We start from the raw sequence: 19826 nt of genomic DNA on the forward strand, positions 1-19826 counted from the left end.
GAGCTCCGAGGAGGGAGCCTGGGCTGTGCCAAGGCCCTGTGGCCCTCCAGCCAGGTCAGGGCTCCTCTCATGCAGGCGCCGTGGTCACCTCCATTTCCAGGATGGAGGCCTGTCCTGGTCTCCGAGCACCCGGGCTCCCCTGGGGCCCTGCACTCCCCTTGCAGCCCCGAGGCAGGCGCAGCTCCCCTGCCTGGCAGCCCCACTGGGGAAACCGAGGCATGGGGGAGGCCAGCGCCCTGCCCACGCTCTCAGAACTGGCAGATAAATGACAGAGGTGGCACATAACCAGGCCGGGGCTGTCTTCTTCTGTGTCCCCCAACCTCGACTGCCACAGTTTCATAACAGGTCATAACTGTTTGTCGGGTAATGGTCCCACCAGACTGTGAGATCTTAGCCCATTGTGTTCCCCCTGGTAGCCCCTGGTACAGGGCCTGGCATGCAGTAGGTGCTCAGCTAATATCTATTAAAGGAAGAAATGCACGTGCTTAATAATGGCTGTGCAAAGGCCCTGTGGTATGGGCTGCACTGGGGCAGGGAACACGCAGAGACGGGCACAAAGCAAGGAACCAGGGCCACGAGGGCACCCCACCCAGAAACACTCTTCCCAGGAAGGTGCCGACCACCGCACAGCAGGGACCAGCAGCCAGATGGCGAGCAGGAGCTTGTGCGCCCCCACCTGGACCCCAGCCCCACCCTGCCCCGTGCCTGACGCTCCCCAGCCGTGAGATGGGAAGAAACCTCCTCACAGAGGGGACAGGTGAGGGCACGTGGGGACGCTGGGCACATGCTCTCAGGCTCCTTTTCCTTCCGGGGTATTGGGATGAAGAGACCAGGCAGGAGCTCCCACCGCCTGAGCCAGAGACGCTAAGCGCGAGGACTCGCGTCCCCCGTCAGGTTCTCAGAGGCCCGAGGACGGGGAGACACAGGGCAGTCCTGGTTTCTTGCAGTACGCTCCACAGGGGCCTGGGGGAGGCGCAGGTAGGAGGGATGCACGAGGGTCCACAAGGGACAACGTTTACAGGAGCAGCTGTGCCCTTGCCAGGGCCCAGGACGCCCTGCGTGGGGCTGTTGGGCAGCCCCTCTGCCCTGGGAGGCCCCCCGCCCGCCCTGTGTGCTATTGCTGTGTGTCTGTCCCGTACCTTCTTCCAGAGCAGCAGAGCTGTGCCCAGCACGCCCAGGGCAGTCAGGAGGCCGGTGAAGCTGAAGAGCAGGGGCTTCTGGACGCTCTGCGGGGGGTCCCGGTACCCTGTGTCTAGGAGGAAGGGCAGGAGAGCGGAGGGTCAGGGCCCAGGAGGAGCCAGGGCCCAGCCTCACCAACCCCGGCCCACAGCCCCACGCTCTCCTTCACCAGGGACCCTCCCCACAAGGCCCCCGGGTCCTCATCTCAGGCTCGCTTTGCTGAACCTCAGGGGTAAGTGGCCTGCCTCGGCTTTCTTGAAGGACAGGGACCCTGGCCTTTCTTCTTTAGGGCCTGCCTTGGTGAACCGGCTCCCCGGGGGCTGCCTGTGGGACCCAGGGTGAGTCACGTCGTCTTTCAGGGGCTCCGCTTTTCTCTATTTAAAACGGTGATAACGCGGATGGGTGTGATGAGGGTTGGAGACAGGTTGGTACTGGGACTGACAGGGGGCTGGGGGGACTCACGGGGCCGCTCCCAAGCCCCCATCCATCTCTCCTTCTCTTGCTCCTTCTCTTTATCTGGTTGGCAAAAGCAGAGTGCCACCCAAGGGGCAGACGCATCAGTGCTATTTATCAAAGTTCCTCCTATTGCCTGACACCGGCCCCTTGGTGCGGGGCCTCACTGGGCTGCACCAAAGTCCTTGACAGACTGGGTGCAGTGACACGGGCCTGTAATCCAACAACTTGGGAGGCCGAGGCAGGAGGATCACAAATTTGAGGCCAGCCTCAGCAAGTTAGTGAGACCCTGTCTCACAATAAAAAATAAAAAGGGCTGGGGATGCGGCTCAGTGGGAAAGTGTCCAGCCCCTTTCAGTGGAAATCACAGAGGCAGGCCAGAGAATATGGCTTTGGTGATAGGCTTGTTCTTAACTTTCAGGGGTCTCACGTCTTTAAGAATGTGATCAAAACTCGGAATTTGTTCCCAGAAAGATGTACATGAACCAAGTGCTTATTCATCCACACACCTGATTCTGCAGAGACCCCCCCCCTCCCCCTCCGCCGTAGTGCTCATGGGACACTGAGACCAAAAGGCCAGTGACCTCTCTTAGGTCACCTGCCAGAGGTGGCTAGAGGCAGAGCCACAGCCCAGCCCCTCCCCAGCCCCTTTCTACACCTTCGGGCAGGGGACTCTCTGGGGATGCTCTGTTCTGCTTTGCCAACGCTGAAGGTCAAGGCCGCCAGCTCCCCCCTTCACATCCTGGGCCCCCAGCTCTGCCAGGTGACCCCAGCGGCCCCTTACCCTGGAGGAGGCAAGAGGGGCCTCACCTCTGACCAGGATGAAGGTACTGTTGCCAGTGACGGTGACGGTGGAGCTTGGCCAGAGGAGGCAGCAGTAGTAGGAGCCTGTGGCCGAGGCGTTGGGCAGCCTGAGGGTGACTCTGCAGTCCAACGTGTAGGTCTGGTTCTCGGTGCCCGAGGCGGGTCGGCAGCCGGTGGGCTGCTTCCTGCTGGTCCTGCCCTGGAGATCCACGTGGAAGTAGCTGACAGTGAAGGGCTGGAATTTGGGGGTGTGCTGGTAGGTGATTTTGCAGGTGAAGGAGACGGCGGAGTTGGCCAGGGAGGCCACAATGGGGAGGCCAGTGTGGGTCACCGACTGCCCTCCTGCAGGAGAAGCAACAGGAGACAGGTCACATGAGGCTACCTCCACCTCAGCTGCGTCCCGTGAGGACCAAGGGTCACTCCTCCCATGCCCTCACCATGCACAGATGTTGTGCTGAGCACGACACACACAACTACACCTCTCCTGATACACCCCGAGGCCAGGCAAGAGCCCTGTTTTGCAGAGGCAGAGACTGAGGGTCAAAGAGGTCAAGTCACTAGCTCCTGATCCCTCACCAGGGCTGTGCTCCCAATCCCTCGCCCCCGCCAAAGGCCAAGAGGCTGCGCTGAATAAAAGCATAGCTGGAGAATGAGGAGCAAAGAGGCAGGAAAATGCGATGAACCCCAGAGTTTCCTGGCAGTGCTCGGTGCGGGAGCAGGTCCTCCCACACCTCTCGGTGCCAGAGGAAGAGGCAGGTGGCCAGGCAGCCGAGGAGACAAGCCTTTCCCAGAATCACAGCTCGGGGAGGATGTGTCAAGTTGCTGTGGAGTATGACAAGTGAGACCCCAGAGGGGAGCCGTTTCCAGCAACGCAGAGTGCTCCCCGTGTGGCCGCTCCAGCCGTGACCGTGACGCTCAGTGCTCGGGGCAGTCAGTTCCACAGCTGCCGCCCTCCCCCTCCCACACATCAGAGCTCTCAGGAAAAAATCGAAGACCCCTGGAGCCATGGCCGGCCTGGCTGGGGTCCTAACCCTCCTGCGGGCCTCTGAGATGCCGCTCCACACCCAGGCTCCGGGCGGCCGGGCTCAGCACTCCCTCCCCGGGGCCTTCCTGTCCGGCAGCTGGGGAGCAGACAGTTTTAAATTGAGGTCGGCGGTGAGCAGCCGAGAACACGCAGGCCGCCTTGTTAATCGGGAGAAGATCGCGCGTGTGAGAGGCTCAGAGGGAGCCAGGAGATTTATTTTGCTGGAGAAAGTGAGGCGTGGGCCTCCTGCTGGTGGAGGGGGCTGGCCTGAGGCCAGGCCTCTCTTCTCAGGTCCCTGCAGCTCAGCCCAGGGTCCCTGGGGGAAGCCAGGCCTTCCAGGAGACCCGGGGCGGGATGAAGACGGCTCTCCATGCCCGCGTAGCTCTGGATGTGTTGATATTTGGGGTTTCCTGTTGAGCACTAGATACGCCCTGCCCCCAAAGATCTGAAGACTCGGTTCCAGAGGACCCACCGGGTGTCCACTGTCACTTTGAGTCACTTTGTGATGATTAACATGACAGCGCTCACTGTGGCAATAGCCACTGAGCAGGCAGCAGGCCCCCTCCGGGGCGGGGAGCCCTGTGGCTGCCCCGGGGCTCCCCTGGTGAGCAGGTCAGGAGAGGGTGTTGCAGGGTCCTTTGTATTCCTGGACTCTGGGGCAGGTTACAGTTTTGCAAAATCAACATATTAGTTTTGTCATAAAACAAGGAGCCTTGCTTCAGAACAGAGGTTGTCTGAGAGGCAGCAGGCAGGGAAGAAGGGGCGGGGGCGGGACCCCCTGGGGTCCCCTGGATGCTGGGAGGACCAGAGGGTAGGGTGATCCATGAAGGACTCCACCCAGCAAGCCCCAGGCACAAGCCCCTTCTGGCTCTGAGCTCTGACTCTTCCTGTGGCCCCCGTAATGGCCTAAGGCCCCCAGACTCGGCTCAGGAGTGAGGGCAGCGGGCCCAGCTGGTCCAGGGTCTCCTCATGAGGAGTTGGGATGACAACCCCATCAAAGCCACCAAGGAAATGGCCCCACCAGGGAGCTCACCGAGACCTCTCTTCTGCTGGGACCTGCTGCTCCTCCTCCAGTGCATTAAGAGGCCACCCAGGACTGGGGGAGCGGGGACCTCCTGCCAGCTCCAGCCCCTTCCCATCTGTCCTGCAGGAAGACGTTCATCTGATTGTCTTGAAAAATTCTCCCTATTTGAGGTCCCCTCCTGGAAAACGAGGGGACCTGCACTGCAATGAGGCTGACCTTCAGGAATCCTGGGACATCTGTAAAAACAGACACCCATTGTTCCATAGTCTCCTGCGATCCGTTCTTGTAAGGTCAGAGGTTAGGGTCGTCAAAGGGCCAGCCCTGGCCCTGGTCAGCTGCAGGGAGCAGGGGCTGGGCAACGAGACCCTCGGGCCTCTGATGAAACTGCCGTCTCTCCAGAAGGTAGAGAGAGGCGGCGGCCTGCAGGGCTCCGTGAGTAAGCACAGCCCATCCTCAGACATCAGGCCCACCCAGGGGCACAGGGCTACGGGGACCCTGAGGCCCTGGCCTCCCCATGATCGCCTGCCCTGCTCCTTTGCTGGGCCTCCGCACCCGTGCCCGGCCCACGGCAGCTGCCCAGCTCCCCACTTCTCCTGAACCTGAGCCCCAGAGGCCCCTGGGGTTTGGGCTGTGGGGATCCAACCCCGCTGTTCCAATCGGCTGCCCTCTAGAAGCCGTCCCAGTTGAGGTCAGTATGGCAGGGAGGCCCACAGTAGGCCCACAGTTATTTACTTCCCCGTCCACGAATGCTGTTCAGTTATCACGTCTTTATGCCTTTCGCTAATCAGGTGGGTCCTGTCCTGGGCCTGGGGGGCTCCCTGATCCTACAACACCCCAGAGTGACAGGCAGGGCTGACGTGGAGCAGTTGGAGCCAGGGCAGGAGGCCTGGTGGTCTGTCAGGGGTGGGGAGGGGCCTGTTGGTGACCTGGGCATCAGGAGGGCATTCATGGCCTGGAAACAGGAGCACACAGTCAGCAGGGAAAGAGCATGATCTGGCCGGGTACGACACAGGCCCTGTGTCAATCAGACACCACCACAATTTGTCCTTTGAGACAACAATTGCAACCCCACTCCACAGGGAGAGAAACAGAAACATATGGTCTCAGAGGCCCAGAGTTACAGAATGCAGGAGTGATGGAGCTGGGCTTTCCTCGGGGCCGTCTGTGCTGAGGGAGAACCCAGGCTGGGAGCAGCAGTCAGAGACAGAGCCACGTGGGGGCGCGACAGGCTGTGGGACAGGTGTGCGCCCGGCAGCACCAGGCGCAGTAGCCACCAGATGGGTTTGTCAGACTCTAGGCAGAAGTCCTAAGTGTGCATAGTCGATGGCTGAGAGGTGACTGCGAGAGCCCAAGGCCTTGTGGAGTTACACCTCTGGATTATGTCTCATGGATCTTTGTCCTTTGTCCTGGCAAAGCCAGTGGTTCCCTCCTGGGTCAATGTGGGCCAGGGACAGTGAGCTGGCTCGGCGTCCTCTGAGACACCGCTCACGCAGCTGCCTGGAGGGACACACACCCCGAAGGACTGGGAGAGCCGGGGTGGGGAGTGAGAGCCGCTGCGCTAACACACCCAGGGGTCCCTGAGTGGTCCATGAAAGTGCCCCCGGAGACCACCCCAATACTGCAGATTTCCAGAGCACAGCAGCACCCTGTCCCCAACACCTGGTGAGGAAGGACACTGTCCCCACAACGCTCCTCTGCCCTCCCTGCCTCCGCCCAGAGGACCATGAGGAGGGGTCTGAGTGGCAAGAGACAGGAGGGGCCTGGTCCTACTTTCACACAGGCCCCAGGGGGCTGGGGAACGATGTCAATGGTCATCAAGTCAGAGTTTTGTCTATTACAGGGTTGAAGGTTTGCAGAACTAGGACTTAGCCTTGACTCTAAGGGGCCAGAGGACTGTGACTTGTTCAGAGTGACTGGAGCCACTGAGCCCCACTGGGGCAATTCTTCCCATATGGAGGGTCTAAAGGGCCCAGGAGCAACTCCACGTTCTTTTTCTGATCATCCTCCAGACCCTGCGGGCTCTCGGGGGCAGTGGGCTGGTAGACACTGGGAGGAACCTCCACCCACAGCCTTGTCTGGAGGGGTCCGAGATTGGCAGGCACTGGGCCCGGAGGGGGCGGGGTGGGGAGTGAGGACAGCGCCCCTGCCGGCTGCTCCTTCCACAGCCCAAGTAGGGAAAGGAGAGGGGGAGCGACTTGAAGGTCAGGTGCAGGGGGTCTTCTGATGGAGTCCTGCAAGCCTGCGAGAGGTGGACGGGTGGCAGGGCCGAGAGGGGAGGAGGCACCTTGTGGGTGAGGGCCTTGGGAGACAGGGGCAGGGGGAGGCTGGGGACAGAGCCAAACAGAGACAGGGCTAGCAAATGCTTGTGTCCTGGCGCCTTCAAGGGCCTACCCTCCGCAGGGCCACCACCCTAGTCCTGCTTGGCCTCAATCCTTCCTCCCCCACTTCACCCCCCACCCGGCTGCAAGCAGAGGTGCCCCGGCTGGCAACCCAGGCCACTGCTAAACCTGCCCAACCACGTTTCAGGAGTCCTCAGGGATGACACCTCCTCTACCCCGCAATTCTCTGCAATTTTCCAAGGCTCGGGAGAGGCTGAGAGGAAGCCTGGAGCTGGGCCAGAAATGGGGCGGGGACAGAAGAGGCACAGAAAGCCCAGGTTCCGAAGGCAGCAGACGCAGATTTCGGTCCCTGCTCTTCCACTAAAAGGCTGTGCAGCCTTGGGCACAGCCTTTACCTCTCTGAGCTTTGGTGTCTCCCTGCAACACAGGGAGAGGAACAATGGCATCCTTAGGGGGTTCCTGTGGGATTCACTGGGACCAGGAACTCACGTGCCTGCCACGAGGCCCGAGGCCCGGCTGCCTCCCCTCAGCAGACAGGGAGGAGGCGGGGACGTTGGAGCTCTCTGCAGAAGCTGTCCTGCCCTGTCTGTCCAAGTGACCCAAGTGGCCCACAACATAGGCAGGACAGAAGCCCCAGGGGCCTGTCTCTGCCCGGGCTTGTCTGCCACCTCAGGCCCTGTCTGACTGACCCTGGGTGTGACCCTGGCTCCCCCTCCCCCTGCGGGGTAGCCTGAGCAGCAGAGCCCCCTCCCCTGCCCCTCCTGGTCGCGCCTGCTCTGCCGTGGTGGGAAGACCATCTACCACCCGCTGCTGCCGGGTTCTTCCTTTTCCGGTTCTCCTTATGAATCTGAGGCTCCTTGAGCTGCTGTCTGAGTGCTGGGTGGAGCCCCCGTGGGTACGCCCCTGACGGCTACAGCCCAGGTGAGTCCCTGGTGGAGGGATCGGGATGCACAATCAAGGAACTTGGCCACTCCCCCCCACCCAGTGTGTGGCCATCTGCACCAGCTTTCCTCTGGTCACCCCTGCTCAGGATCTGACCTCCCGCCCTGGCACGATACCGCCTTCCTCGGGGCCCCACCCAGCCCCGGGCCCAGGCAGCCCTCTCTGCTGGGCTCTGAGCTTCTGGGAGAGGTCCCCACACCCATCGTACTCCTGCCCTGCTTGAACCGGCAGCGGCTCCCTGCTGGAGGAGACCCAGAAAGGAGTCTGAAACCAATTTACAGGGTCAAGACAAGCAATTAAAAAAAAAATTGAACATGGAGCATTTCAAGCATAGCAAGATCACCATTTGTGACCTTCTGCTTTCAGTTATATTCATACAACTGGGCTCAGACAGGATCACGCTAAAACACACTTCTGTCAACTTTGGGCCACTATTGGAAAAAATAGAAAGTCGCTGGGCCAGAGGATCCAGTCCACGGCTCCCAGGCCCCGCACAGCCCTGCCCAGCTGCCCGCTGTCCCTCACTTACTCAAGCTATTCCTCTGCTGGGAACATTCTCCCAGGTCCCCTCTTTGAGGCCATCTCCGTCTCCAGGGGAGGCTGCCTGCGCCACTCCTGGGTGCCTGGCTCCCGAGCACAGAGCACACTCTCCAGCTTCATTCTGAGGCCACGTGATGAGGAGAGCTAACTTCCCCTGGGCACGGTCCCCTTTTCTGGATGAGGAAACTGAGGCTCAGACAAGGGATGAGGTTTGCCTGGGCGGCTGGCAAGCGGTGGAGATGGGATTTTGGTCTGGTCTCTCTGAGCGTGTCACCCCACACACCTCTCCACTGCTCTGGGCGACAGTTTTTTAAATCTCCAAGCAATCAGAACGAAAACTTCTCAAATGAAGAAAAGAAAAAAGAAATACCTCCCTGAAAGAGAATTAAAAATTCAGAGGCCATTTCCCTGAATGTGGGTCATCTCATAGGCAGACATGGCTGGCAACATGCAGGTGTTTGGGGACAGCGGTACTCAGAACAAAGCCTGCAGCATTAGGGGGTTGCTACTGTCACCCTGGCTCAAGTACAGCCCGCGACTCTCAGAGCAGGAGCAGATAGAGTGTCCCTAGAGGGCCAGGTGGCGCCCCTCCCTTGCTGCAGAGGAATGCACACCTGAGTCGCTCGGTACAGGTAACTGAAAACGCTCAATAAGCGCTTAAGGAAGCCCCGCGGCCCAGGATCTCGCGCTCCGGCTCTCCCCCCCTCCTCCGCCCCAGCTGCCCTGGCCTCCTTGGCAAGCTGCTCAAATCCAGCAGCTCTCGCCCAGCTCCCACTCTTCCTGGACCGCAATCCCTTCTACAGCGCGGAGCAGGGCCCAGGCGTGCTGATCAAAGGGATGCATCCCGACCTAGGTCGATTTTAAAGGAAAACTCTTTGATTCCCCGGCTACAGAAGAAAGCCGTTCCCACGGTCTTTATTTTAGGCCTGGTGTTTGCCCTCCAATTTAATTTTGGCATCTCTTGACGCGGGGCCTTTTTAAAAGCCCTTCTGAAGGGCCCCTGGGAGGACACCGACCAGGCTCCTGGTTTATCCACAGAAACCCCCGCAGGCTGTTCAGGACACAGGCGTCAAATGTGGGCACATGGCCAAGTGACTGGCGCAGGAGGGGCAAGCCACCTTTGAATGGAGTGTGTCTTACAGGGTTTTAGCGCCAGTGGCCTCGGAATGGCGCCCTTGGACTGGCTGTCACGTCTTTCAACACCTCTGAATCACAGCGCCGCATACAGATGTAGCTGGCTTGGGTCCTTCGCACAGCGGCGCTGGGTCCCACTCTTGTACCTCCAGCTCTGGAACCCATGGCACAAGGTGGCCACGAGGGGACACAAACCATGCGTGGACTGTCAAAGGTCTGGTCCTGTATAAACTCCACAGGTGCCAAGTGGGGATTTACTGCCGCCACCTCCCCTCCAGTCGTCTTGGGAGGTGAGCTCTGAGAGGGTGGCTTGGGCCCCGCGGGGACTGTGTCTCTGTGCCCACCTCTGCGTCCAGAGGGCTGGGGGCAGGCCTCTGCTTCTTGTCTCTGAATGGGGGCAGCTGACATGGAACAGACTCCCTTGGGTGCACCCTTCAGTGGGGAGTGGGTGCCCACCCACAGTCCCACCCCTGGGAAGGACTTGACTGATGGAACTGGAACATTCTGGGATAAAGGAAAGCCCCGGGGGACCCCCCATCAGCCTGGGAGCAGGAAGGGGCTTCGTGGGGAGGAGACCTTGGACTGGATCATTGGTTTTTGTTTTTTAATTACAATTCTTCAGTCCATCCCACCTCCCACCCTGTCTCCTTCCCCTACAAGAGTGAAAGCGGCTCACCGTAGAGATTCTGCAAACCACAGGGAAGGATCAGAAGAAAGGTGGGCTTGTCTGCAGCTCACCCCCCTGACAGAGCGGCTGTGCACATTTGATGTCTTTCTTTCCCATCTCTTTACCACGCTGAACTTTGAAGGAAGAAAGAGTAGGGAGGCAGCCAGGTGGGGGAGGGGCGTGGAGCAGAACTTTCAGCACAAGAAAGCTCTTGGGTGAAGCTTCTGGAAGTCTCGACACAGGGCAGGGAGTCGGGATCTGCAGAGCAGGTAGCTGGGAGAAGGTGTTGTGGCTGGGGGCAGGGCGAGGAGGTGCTGGAGAGGTGGGAGGTGGGCCTCCTGGGAATCTGGTGGAGCCTCCGAGGGATTTTCCTCTGGGAGGTGGCGTGACAGCCTTTGCATTTTAGAAAAAGAACAGGAGAAAGCTACCGCTCCGTCTCCTCTACTCCCTGCGCCTGTGCCTCTCGGTCCTAGGATGTCTCAATCCCAGCCGCTCCCCAGGATCCTGCAGCCTGGGCACAAACTCTCAATTGCCCTCCCTCCTACCTTGTCCCCAACCTGCCAACCCCCGACCCTATCCCCGGCTGACCACAGGATGCTTTCCACTGGCTGCCTCTGCTGCCACCAAGGAGGCCAGCAGACCCCTGCCCCGTGGGGCTCCGCGGCATCTCTGGCTTTCCTTACACAGCCCATCCCTGAGGTTGGGTGCATGATCCTTGGCTCGGCCCACAGCCTCACCTGCCCCTGGAGGCCTCTGTCACTCCCCAGGCACCTCTGAGAGCCACAGGTGAACACCGCGGGGAAGCAGCAAAGGAGTGGAGATCAGGTTTGTCAGGGGCTGGGAGAAGGGCCAGGGAACACCATAGAGAAGGTAGCCTATGCGATGCCCTTGACAGAGACCTTAGAGGTCACCAGGTGACAGGACACTTTCCAGGCCAAGGGAGCAGTAGAACAAAGGCTCAGGGAGGGATGTGGCTGGATTCTCCAGGGAGGGGGGTCAGCCGGCCACTGAAGAGCAGGCCTGGCATAGGGAGCTGCCCAGGAGGAAAGGACAGCTGGGTTGACAAGGGGACGGCTGGTGGCAGTGAGGCTGTACACCTCGTTCCCAATCTGCCAACACCTCTACCCTACCCCTACCCTACCACAGGATGCTTTCCACTGGCTTTGTGGTGCTCTGTGGACCTACTGTCTGCTGGTCCCCTGGCTGCTTAGGACAAGGGCTGAGAAGGGTATTGCTGATTAAAGGATACTCATGTTTTAAATTTGATGTGCTGCCAAGTGGTCTTCAGAAATGTGCCTGTCAACCCTGTGACCAGCACTGCAGCCCAGGGTCCTCCCGACTATGTGAGGATTGGCCCACCTGGTGGGAGGCACCCCTGCCTCAGCTCAGTGTCCCCCTTCCCGTAGCCCTTCAGTGGCAGCAGTGCCTGGCCCTGAGTTCCCAAGGCTCTGGCTCTGGGCCCCCCCTCTTTTGAGCCATCATACACAGTCCTTGGGCAGGAGAGCAAGTCCCAGCCAGGCCCACCAGGCCACCTCTCCTGGCTCTTCCAGGCACCCTGCACAACCCCCAGCCCTAGAATGAAGTCCCCAGGCACCGTGACTCATCCAACAGACCCTCAGAAGCCAGGAGTTCCCAAGTCCCAGCCAAGATTCCCCACAGCACAGCTGGCCAGGGGCCTTCCAGCCTTAGACCTGCAGCCCTGTCTGTGCCTGGCCCTGTGCTGGACTCAGCCTCAGAGATTAGACTCAGGCCCATCCCAGCCCTCCCAGGACCTCCTGTTCTGACAACATCTAGGCACAGCCTGGGTGTGTCCAGGGACAGTGCATCACTGGCACCTGTAGGAGGTATGGGAAGGCCATGGTCAGACCCTTGACCTGTGAGGATCCTGAGCCCCAGGCCCAGAGGAGTGGGTGGCAGGGGGCAGTTGCTGGGGTCCAAGGAGCCAGGTTGGCAGGGCACACACTCACCTGCCCTGGAGAGGTGAGCACCAAGTCCCACCACTCGCCCTGCCCAGGAACCCTGTACCCACAGCTGAGGCCTCAAGACCCCCCGAGGGTCACAGGTGCTGGTCCCTGAGGCCGTGAGTGGAGCTGGATATACCTTCTTGTGCTGGCAAGAGGCCTGCGTGAGAGGATGTGGGGACCTCAACAGTGTGGGCAAAGAAGGCTCAGAGTAGCCAGGTGACTTGGCTAAAGTCTCCTAGGACTCACATCCAGACGTTCAGGCTGTCCTCACCTGAGGACAGGTGAGGACAATCCAGCTTCTGTCCCCCTGCCCCAGGCTCACCTGGAGAACCCCCTCCCTTTCCTCTGGCTTCAGCCTCACCCAGTGTCCACCGGCCAGATTCCCACGCTCCAGGGCCTCACCTAGGTCCACCAGGAACAGGGGAAATGTCAGATTTTGTTTCTAGACCCACGTTTATCCAGACGCCGTGACTACTCTCCCACACAAGACACGCGGGGCAGGGGCTGGGGCGGCTCAGTGCACTTGCCTAGTGTGAGCAAGGCCCTGGGTTCAGTCACCAGCACCCCCCAAAATTAAAAAATTATATATGCTTACAATACACAAGGAACTTTGTATTCTGTCCAACTCAGAAAGGAGTCTGAGATCCAGAGTGGATAGGGACCCTATCTCACCCGAATGATCACCTAGACCTGTCTTTTCCCCTAATGCACCTGGCCAGGGACCCTCTAGCCCTGGACCTGCAGCCCCTGGTCTGTGCCTAGCTCTGTGCTAAACTCGACCTCAGAGGTTAGACTCAGGCCTGGCCCAGCCCTCAGCACCTCCTGTTCTGAAGCCGTCTAGATACAGCCTGGGTGTGTCCAGGGACGGTGGTCACTGGCACCTGTAGGAGGTGTGGGAAGGCCACGGGCAGACCTTTGACCTGTGAGGATCCTGAGCCTAGAGGAGGGGGTGGCAGGGCCAGCTGCTGGACCCTGAGGAGTTTGGCTGGAGGGCACACCCTGTCAATCCCCCAGGGCATCGCATCTGGACCCTGCTCAGGGCACCTCCTGGGGCTGTCTGACTGTGTAACTCTTGTTACTCTGTCCTGGGCATCAGCTGATGCCAGGCACCAGGCTGGAGTCCACAGAATCCCTGCCCCAGGGACACTCTTATCCACACAGGAGGAGCAGCTACACTGGAAACACACCCCAGAGTCACCTAACATGCACACGTGTTCATAGCCCTGGACAGGCAGCCCTGGGACGCCAGGATTACTGGGGGAATGGCCGTGTATTTACTGGGCAGGATACTCTGCATGGAGAGTCCAAAGATGTTTTCTGAACAGGGCCAGGTAGCAAACATTGCAGGCTTTGAGGACCTTGTCACTTGCACCACAACTACTCAACCGTCACCATAGCACAGCGGCAGCCCTGGGTGACCTAGGTACAAATGAGGGTGGCCATGTTCCAATAAAACTTTATTGGTGGACGTGGCCATTTGAATTTTGTAGAATTTCACACCATCAAATATTCATCTTTTGATTTTTTTCAATTATTTAAAAATATTTAAAAAGCCACCCACAACTCAGGAGAGGCAACGGGCTGGATTTAGGCACAGGCCATGGTTTGCTATTTCTGCTCTGCGGCCGTGAAAACAAACATACCATCAACTAGATGCACCTTAAAAAGCATAAATGTTGAACCAAGAGGCGCATCACCAGAGAATACATGCAGTGTTCCTAGATATGCAAAGTTCAAACCAGCGCACGAGGCTGGGGGCCTGACTCAGTGGTGGGGGGCCTGCCTTGCACCTGTGAGACCCGGGTTCACCTCATCCCTAGCATCACACACACACATGAAAGGCCAACTCCTCCCTATGGCTTAGGGACACGCACTAAATAGAAAAGCTATAAAGAAATGCCCCAAGAGTCAGGAGGCTGGTGCCTCTGAGGGGAGGTACCACCCTCAAGAGGGTGTCTTTGGAGGAATGTTCTGGAACATTCTGGAATGACCTGGACTGTTCTCTTTCTGACCTCCTCGTAGTCACACAGGACTGTGAAGTGTTCATATTCAGCACAGGACTTTTCTGTATGTGTTTCACATTTCACAGTCACAACGCAGAAAGCAAGGAGGACAGGCTGCGGGGACAGCGTCTGAACCCCACCTGGGCGTCTGTAATCTGCTTGGAAACGATGCGGCCTCCCACTGCTCTGCCAAGAGACTCTCCAGTCAGACGGAACCTCTCGCCGGTCCTCCCCCGGCCCTGCCTTCTGGCCTCCCTGCCTTTGTTCACGCTGGGCCTGCCACCGGTGCCCCTCCAGCCGGCGGCCTTCCCAGCGCTCCCTGGCTGCGCTCCAGCAGGGCCCTGCGGTCCGCGCCCGCCTCTGCTTCCCAAGCTCTTTATTGGGATTAGACAAAGATGAAAGCAGAGGCCAGCAGTGAGGGAGGCCGGCGGCGAGAAGGGAGGCAGGAAGCCCTGGCCTGTAAAAGGCAGAGCATCGTCCACCTTTCAGACAACAAAGGGGCTGCCACAGAGGCAAACCCCCTCAGGCGAATTCCACCCAGGGTCGTTCTCGCTGTTTCACCAGGCTGAGAGTCAGGCCTGTGGCTTGTTCTCCGCTGGCCCCTCCAGCACCTTGAACTGGTCCTCCTCAATGGATATTTGATAAATAAATATAGCCCAGAGTTCTGGAAAGGCCAAGAAGAAAAGGAACCGATATTTGTTGAAGACACCGAGGACCAGAAAGGTTAAGCAAATTGTTTGAGGTGACACAGCCGTCAAGAGACAAGAGAAGGCTCTGAACTCAGGTTGTCTGGCCCCAAAGTCCTTGGGGATATCTGAGGCCTGGCAGAAAAGGGTGAGAAGCTGGGCCTCTGGCTCAGGTAGTTCCCCTCTGGGGGGAGCAGTTGCCCATGAAACCAGATGGCCTGTGGCTGCCAGAGCCTTTGAGAGACACAGAACTCACCGAGGGCTGAAGAGGCCCGAGGGTCACAGACCCGAGTCCCAGCTCACCCAGGAGAAGGAGGAGGAGGAGGGCCATGCCAGGGTAGGCTGGAGACCACCAGGCAGGAGTCTGTGGGCTCTCCAAGATGTCCTGAGTCTCCATTGGCTGTGCCAGGCTGGCAGGCAGCTGACAATACTGATGTCCCAAACAGCAGGCTTGGCCTTATTATTGTACCCATTCAACAGATGAGCCAATCAAGGCACAATGACATTAAGTAACCTGCTCAGAGTCCCAGGGCAAGAGGTACGGCTCAGACTGAACTCAGGCTGAATGTCCCTGGCTCATGCTCTTAACCCCAGATCATGATCCCAGAGACTCAGGAGACTGAGGCAGGAGGACTGCGAGCTGGAGGCCAGCCTTAGCAACTGAACCCTGCATCCTGAACCTGGACCTCAGTGAGGACACTGACCACGCCCCCTCCCGCAGGACGCAGCGAGGGGTGGACAGTGAGGGGTGCAGGCCCGTCTGCGTGGGCACTGGGGAGGGTTGGAGGAGGGGGCAGGATTCCTGCTGTCAGCCTCAAGCAGAAGCCTGGGACAGGAGTGTGGGGGAAGGGCATGGAGCCGCAGATAGATGAAGTGGGGTGCCGTGTGCTGCCCCAGTGGGTTCCGGGGACCTTCCCCTCTTGTGAAAGAGCAGGCAGAGCTTCTCCGCGGTGCAGCGTTTGTTGCAATCCTGGGCAAAAGGTCTGCTTTGGTTCCCACTGTTACAAAAGAGCTTCTCCGCAGAGGCAGCTGCGGCCCCAGCGCCTGGCGAAGCCTCGGGACTCAGTGACAGCGTGTGCCAGGTGTCTTTCAGGGCAGGGGACCACGCAAAGGGAACATGATGGGGACTGGGGGAAATGAAGAGGACCAAGTGGGAGTTGGAAAGCCTTGTCACCAACAAGCAGCGGTCCCCAGGCTGGTCCTCTTGGCACCCATCTGGTGTGTGGGGCAACGTGGGACGCACAGGTCGCAGGCTGGGCCCAGCCTACTGTAGAGACACACAGGTCGGCCCTGGCCTCCTCAGGGTAAATTCATTTTTTGGGTGGAGAATGTTCTTTGCCATATGTTGGGGGAGCCCCAGAGCCCGTGGCCAGTGGTCCTGGCTGGGGCTGAAGTGACTGGGGTCAGAGCCCGACCTCTACTTGCATCTAGGCCCTGGGCAAGGTCACTGGCCTCCCTGGACCTCCATTTTCCTGTCTTTGAAATGGTGCTGGGGAGGACACTAAGTACCCCACAGGGTGTGGTGAGGGCGGACGGGGTGCCGCCGGTTGAGGGCCTGAGAGAGGCGGATCTGACCCTCGGAAAATCGAAGCGAATACAGAGGAAAAGCCCCTGACCTTCACAGAGGGGTGACCACCGTGGGCCACGGGCCAGCTGTGCCCAGGCCAAAGAAGGACCCGAGGAAATCTGGCAGAAGTTCCTCAGTGCTGCCAGGAAGCCGCAGGGAGCCTGAGGGACCCAGGGAGGCTGCCCTGGAGAGGACACTCCGGAAGACCCCCGCCGCCTGGGTGAACGGCCCCCAGGAAACCCACCCTAACGCCTGGTTTGGATCCAGGCCACCCAACTTCTGGGGGAGCCTGGGACCAGGAAGGGGCAGCAGCAGTGGCCCCCGGAGAAGCAAACGCCTGTTGTGAAACACTTGGCTTTGGGTTGTACTACAAGAAGTGGGAGGGGCCACTCTCTCCCGTCACAGTGACAATTTTGTACCCCATGGTGCCGTGCTCTGGGCGGCTGGCAGCTGGCCTCCCCTTCTCTCCCTGGCTAATCAGTGTCAGCGACAGACCAGGCAGGCTCGGGCTGCTTGCCAGGTCCAACCCAACAGCCACATGACAGTCCTGAGGCGGTAGGCTGTCCCTCCCCAGGACCCGGGCCCCACCCTGACACCCATCGCCCACCCTCCTTGTTTAAGGCCAGCAGGCCCTGCTATGCTGGGAGGGGGGTGTTAACACAGCCACAAGGGGGACAGTGCTGTTCCCCGCCCTCCAAAAGCCACCTGGGCAAGGCATTAGCTAGACATCTTCTAGGTCCCTGAAGGGTCCCCTGTGAAGTCTGCAATGTGCAAACAGCAACCAGCAAATCCCCAGAGACAGGTCCCAGGGAGCCAGCGCTCCGGCTGGATGAACCCGCTATGCTGTTGTCACCCACAGGAGGGCGACGAGAGGAGACAGACGGTACCTGCCAGCTGCAAGGTCCAGGGCACCAGGAGCCACCCCAGGATCCGGGAAGCCATGCGGCAGCCAGGAGGGTGCAGGGGGCCCGCCGCGGCCTGCCACCACAGAAGCCGGCTTTGCATCCCGGGCTTCCTTGGTCAATGTCCCTCCTTCCTCTTTAGTTCCCAGGAGGGCACGGCCCACAGCGGCAGCCACGGTTCCCTTTCGTGTTCCACAAGCTCCTCCCTGATCACCCTTCTGCTTCCTCAAGGCCGCCCTTGGCTACCCCTGGCCATCACCCGAATTTCCTCTCTAACAGTGGGGGTGGCGACAGATGGGAAGTCTGGGACTCAGCCAGGTCACACAGGCAGAGCAGAGCTGGGGCGGGGACTCGGGCCTCCCCAGGAGGCTTCTGCCCTCCTCAGCCCCTCCCAGCCCGGCCATAGAGAGGAGGTAACCGGGTTTCCGTGGGTGACCTCAGGTCCGGGGTAGCACCTCATTTCTGAAACACTTTTCAAACAACCACAAGCTCGTCCACAAGAACTTCCCCTTTGAATCCGGGAACCCTTGATAATGTGCTACTGAGGAGTGGGCTTTTTCGGTGGGGGTGTGAGTGGTTGGGGAGATAGGGGGCTGGTGGAGGAGGGGCAGGCTGCGAGGGTTAGGGGACAGCCCCGCGTTCTCAGCTGTGGACAAGGCCCAGCATCTGCTGGGGCTGAAAGACAGGCTGCCGTCCTTAGCCCAGGGAGGGCCTCTGGGGCCTCTGGCAGAGGCCCAGGGGATGCCTCCCCGTGGCTTCACTCCATCCCCCCACCGTGAGACTCCCCGCTACTTCCCCCACCACAGCCCATTGCAGCTCTGGCCTGGCCTGGCGGCGCCTGGCTGCAGAGAAAGGTTGCTGCCTGGGTCCCCCCCAGCAGACTGGGAGGCCTGCCCCCTTGGCACCCTGGAGCCACTGCTGGGCTGGATGAGGTGGGCATCTGGAGTGGCAGAGGGAAGCGACCCAGGGTGGGGTGCGTGGGTGGGATGAAGTTGGCCTCCGAGTGCACTGTGCCACCCGCCAGTGCTCACCTCCATCAGCGCCCACCAACCCCCCCCCCCAGAAGAGGCTGTTCTCAACTGCACAAAGGAGACTGTACCCACGAGGAGCTGAAGCAAGTTGCCCAAGACCACGGCAGATGGAGGGGCCGGAATCCAAGGCCAGGCTGCAAGGTGCCTGGGCCTCCTCCACCCCCACTGCCCCTGAACACAGCTGGGTCTCCTGGCTGCAGCCCCCAGGATGTCACAGCAGGGCCCTGCCAGGGCTTTGCCCCCATGCGTTCCCCGTGGCCACTTTGCACGTGATCCATGACAGCCCAAAGGTGCTTCCCGCCAACACCCGGAGCACAGGAGGATGGCAGGCAGGAGCAGGGCCACCCCCAGGAGAGGAAGACGGATGAACGCGAGACGTTCCAGCGCACGAGGGCGGGCCGGGACCCGGCGGTATTGACTGTTGATCCATCACCGTGATACATGATCGCGTGTGTCACAGCGAGACACAGATAATCTGCTTCCTGCTGCTCCCCAGCTCCTGGGGGGAGCAGGTTGTCTAAGCACCTCGATGCCATGGTGATAGACGTCATGTTAATGCCGCGGCGCGCAGAGGGAGCGTTTTAAAGGCACGGGGCTGTGCCTCTGCGAGTCTCGTTACAACTTGGCACTGGGAGGTGGCCGAGTGCCAGGCTGCATGAACACGAAACCCTGCTCCTCTGACACTGGCAGTGCCCCTGCACCTGCCCAGGTGCCAGCTTGCTGCTCCTGCCTGTCGCTGGAGTGCTCTACCTCCCAGGCGGACACGCGGCAGCCTGGTCAGCCGAGCTCCTGGGGACCTTGACCTCCTCGGCACCTGGGTCCCACCTCCTTCACTTCCCATGTGTCTTCATACTGTCACGGCTTTGCACGGATGACTGAGCCTAAGATGTGGGGAAGCATCTCCCTCCTGGCTTGCAGTGAAGGGGCTGCCTGTCCGGCGCGGGCACACAGGAGGCTCCCGCCTGGCCGAGAGGGGCTGGCTGGCCTCCAGGTGGGGCAGGAGGAGGCCCACACCAGCAGGCAGGCCATGGGTGACAGAGCACAAATACACCTGCAGAGGGGAGGCTCAAGTCCTGAGTTTCTGAGCCACTCGGCAGCCACATGGCCTCTTGGAGAGCGGCTGTGGGCCAGGGCCTCGGGTCTCCTGGTCGGCCACAGGAACCAGGATAACGGAAATAAAACCTTGGCACAACAGAAACTCAACTTCCCATCGTCTCTTACCCAAGGGCTGCCAAGCAGGGACAAGCTGGGCCAGCTTCGTCTCCTCTCCTCCCCTGTGACCTCGCAGAGCTGTGAATTCGCAGGTTAGAGGCCTGAAGCTGAGGAGGAGCAGAGAGAGACACCGGCTGTGTGGATCCCCAGCGGGCCACTGAGGCGGCGCAGCCCCGCGCCACGCTGTCACAGAGTAGGCGAGGTCGCGAACAGCACCTCTCCACTGCTGGCTTGGGTCCAGTTGTCTGTCCTTCACACTGGGCACGGCACTGGCCTCCCAGCAGGATGCACAAAGGAAAGGCCCTGGCGTGGAGGAACCCGTGTCTAGAGGGGACAGAGATGATCCCAGCCCAAT

General features: G+C 60.1%; 1 protein-coding gene across 1 annotated transcript in view; it reads right to left on the reverse strand.

Annotated features, from left to right (window-relative positions):
• Positions 1–17511, reverse strand: part of Nfam1 (NFAT activating protein with ITAM motif 1) — a 31437-nt gene extending 13926 nt beyond the window's left edge. The window contains exons 1-3 of the mRNA XM_046429636.2: positions 17214–17511; positions 2443–2778; positions 1140–1252 (exon numbers count right to left, since the gene is read on the reverse strand). Coding sequence (XP_046285592.1) covers positions 1140–1252; positions 2443–2778; positions 17214–17331 — 567 coding nt within the window. The 5' untranslated portion in view covers positions 17332–17511. The remainder of the gene's footprint in view (positions 1–1139; positions 1253–2442; positions 2779–17213) is intronic.
• Between the last annotated feature and the right edge of the window lie 2315 nt (positions 17512–19826).

Source organism: Marmota monax, unplaced genomic scaffold, assembly GCF_021218885.2.
Source record: "Marmota monax isolate L192 unplaced genomic scaffold, Marmota_monax_Labrador192_F-V1.1 WCK01_AAM20220418_F8-fsc00051, whole genome shotgun sequence".
NCBI classification, from domain to species: Eukaryota; Metazoa; Chordata; class Mammalia; order Rodentia; family Sciuridae; genus Marmota; species Marmota monax.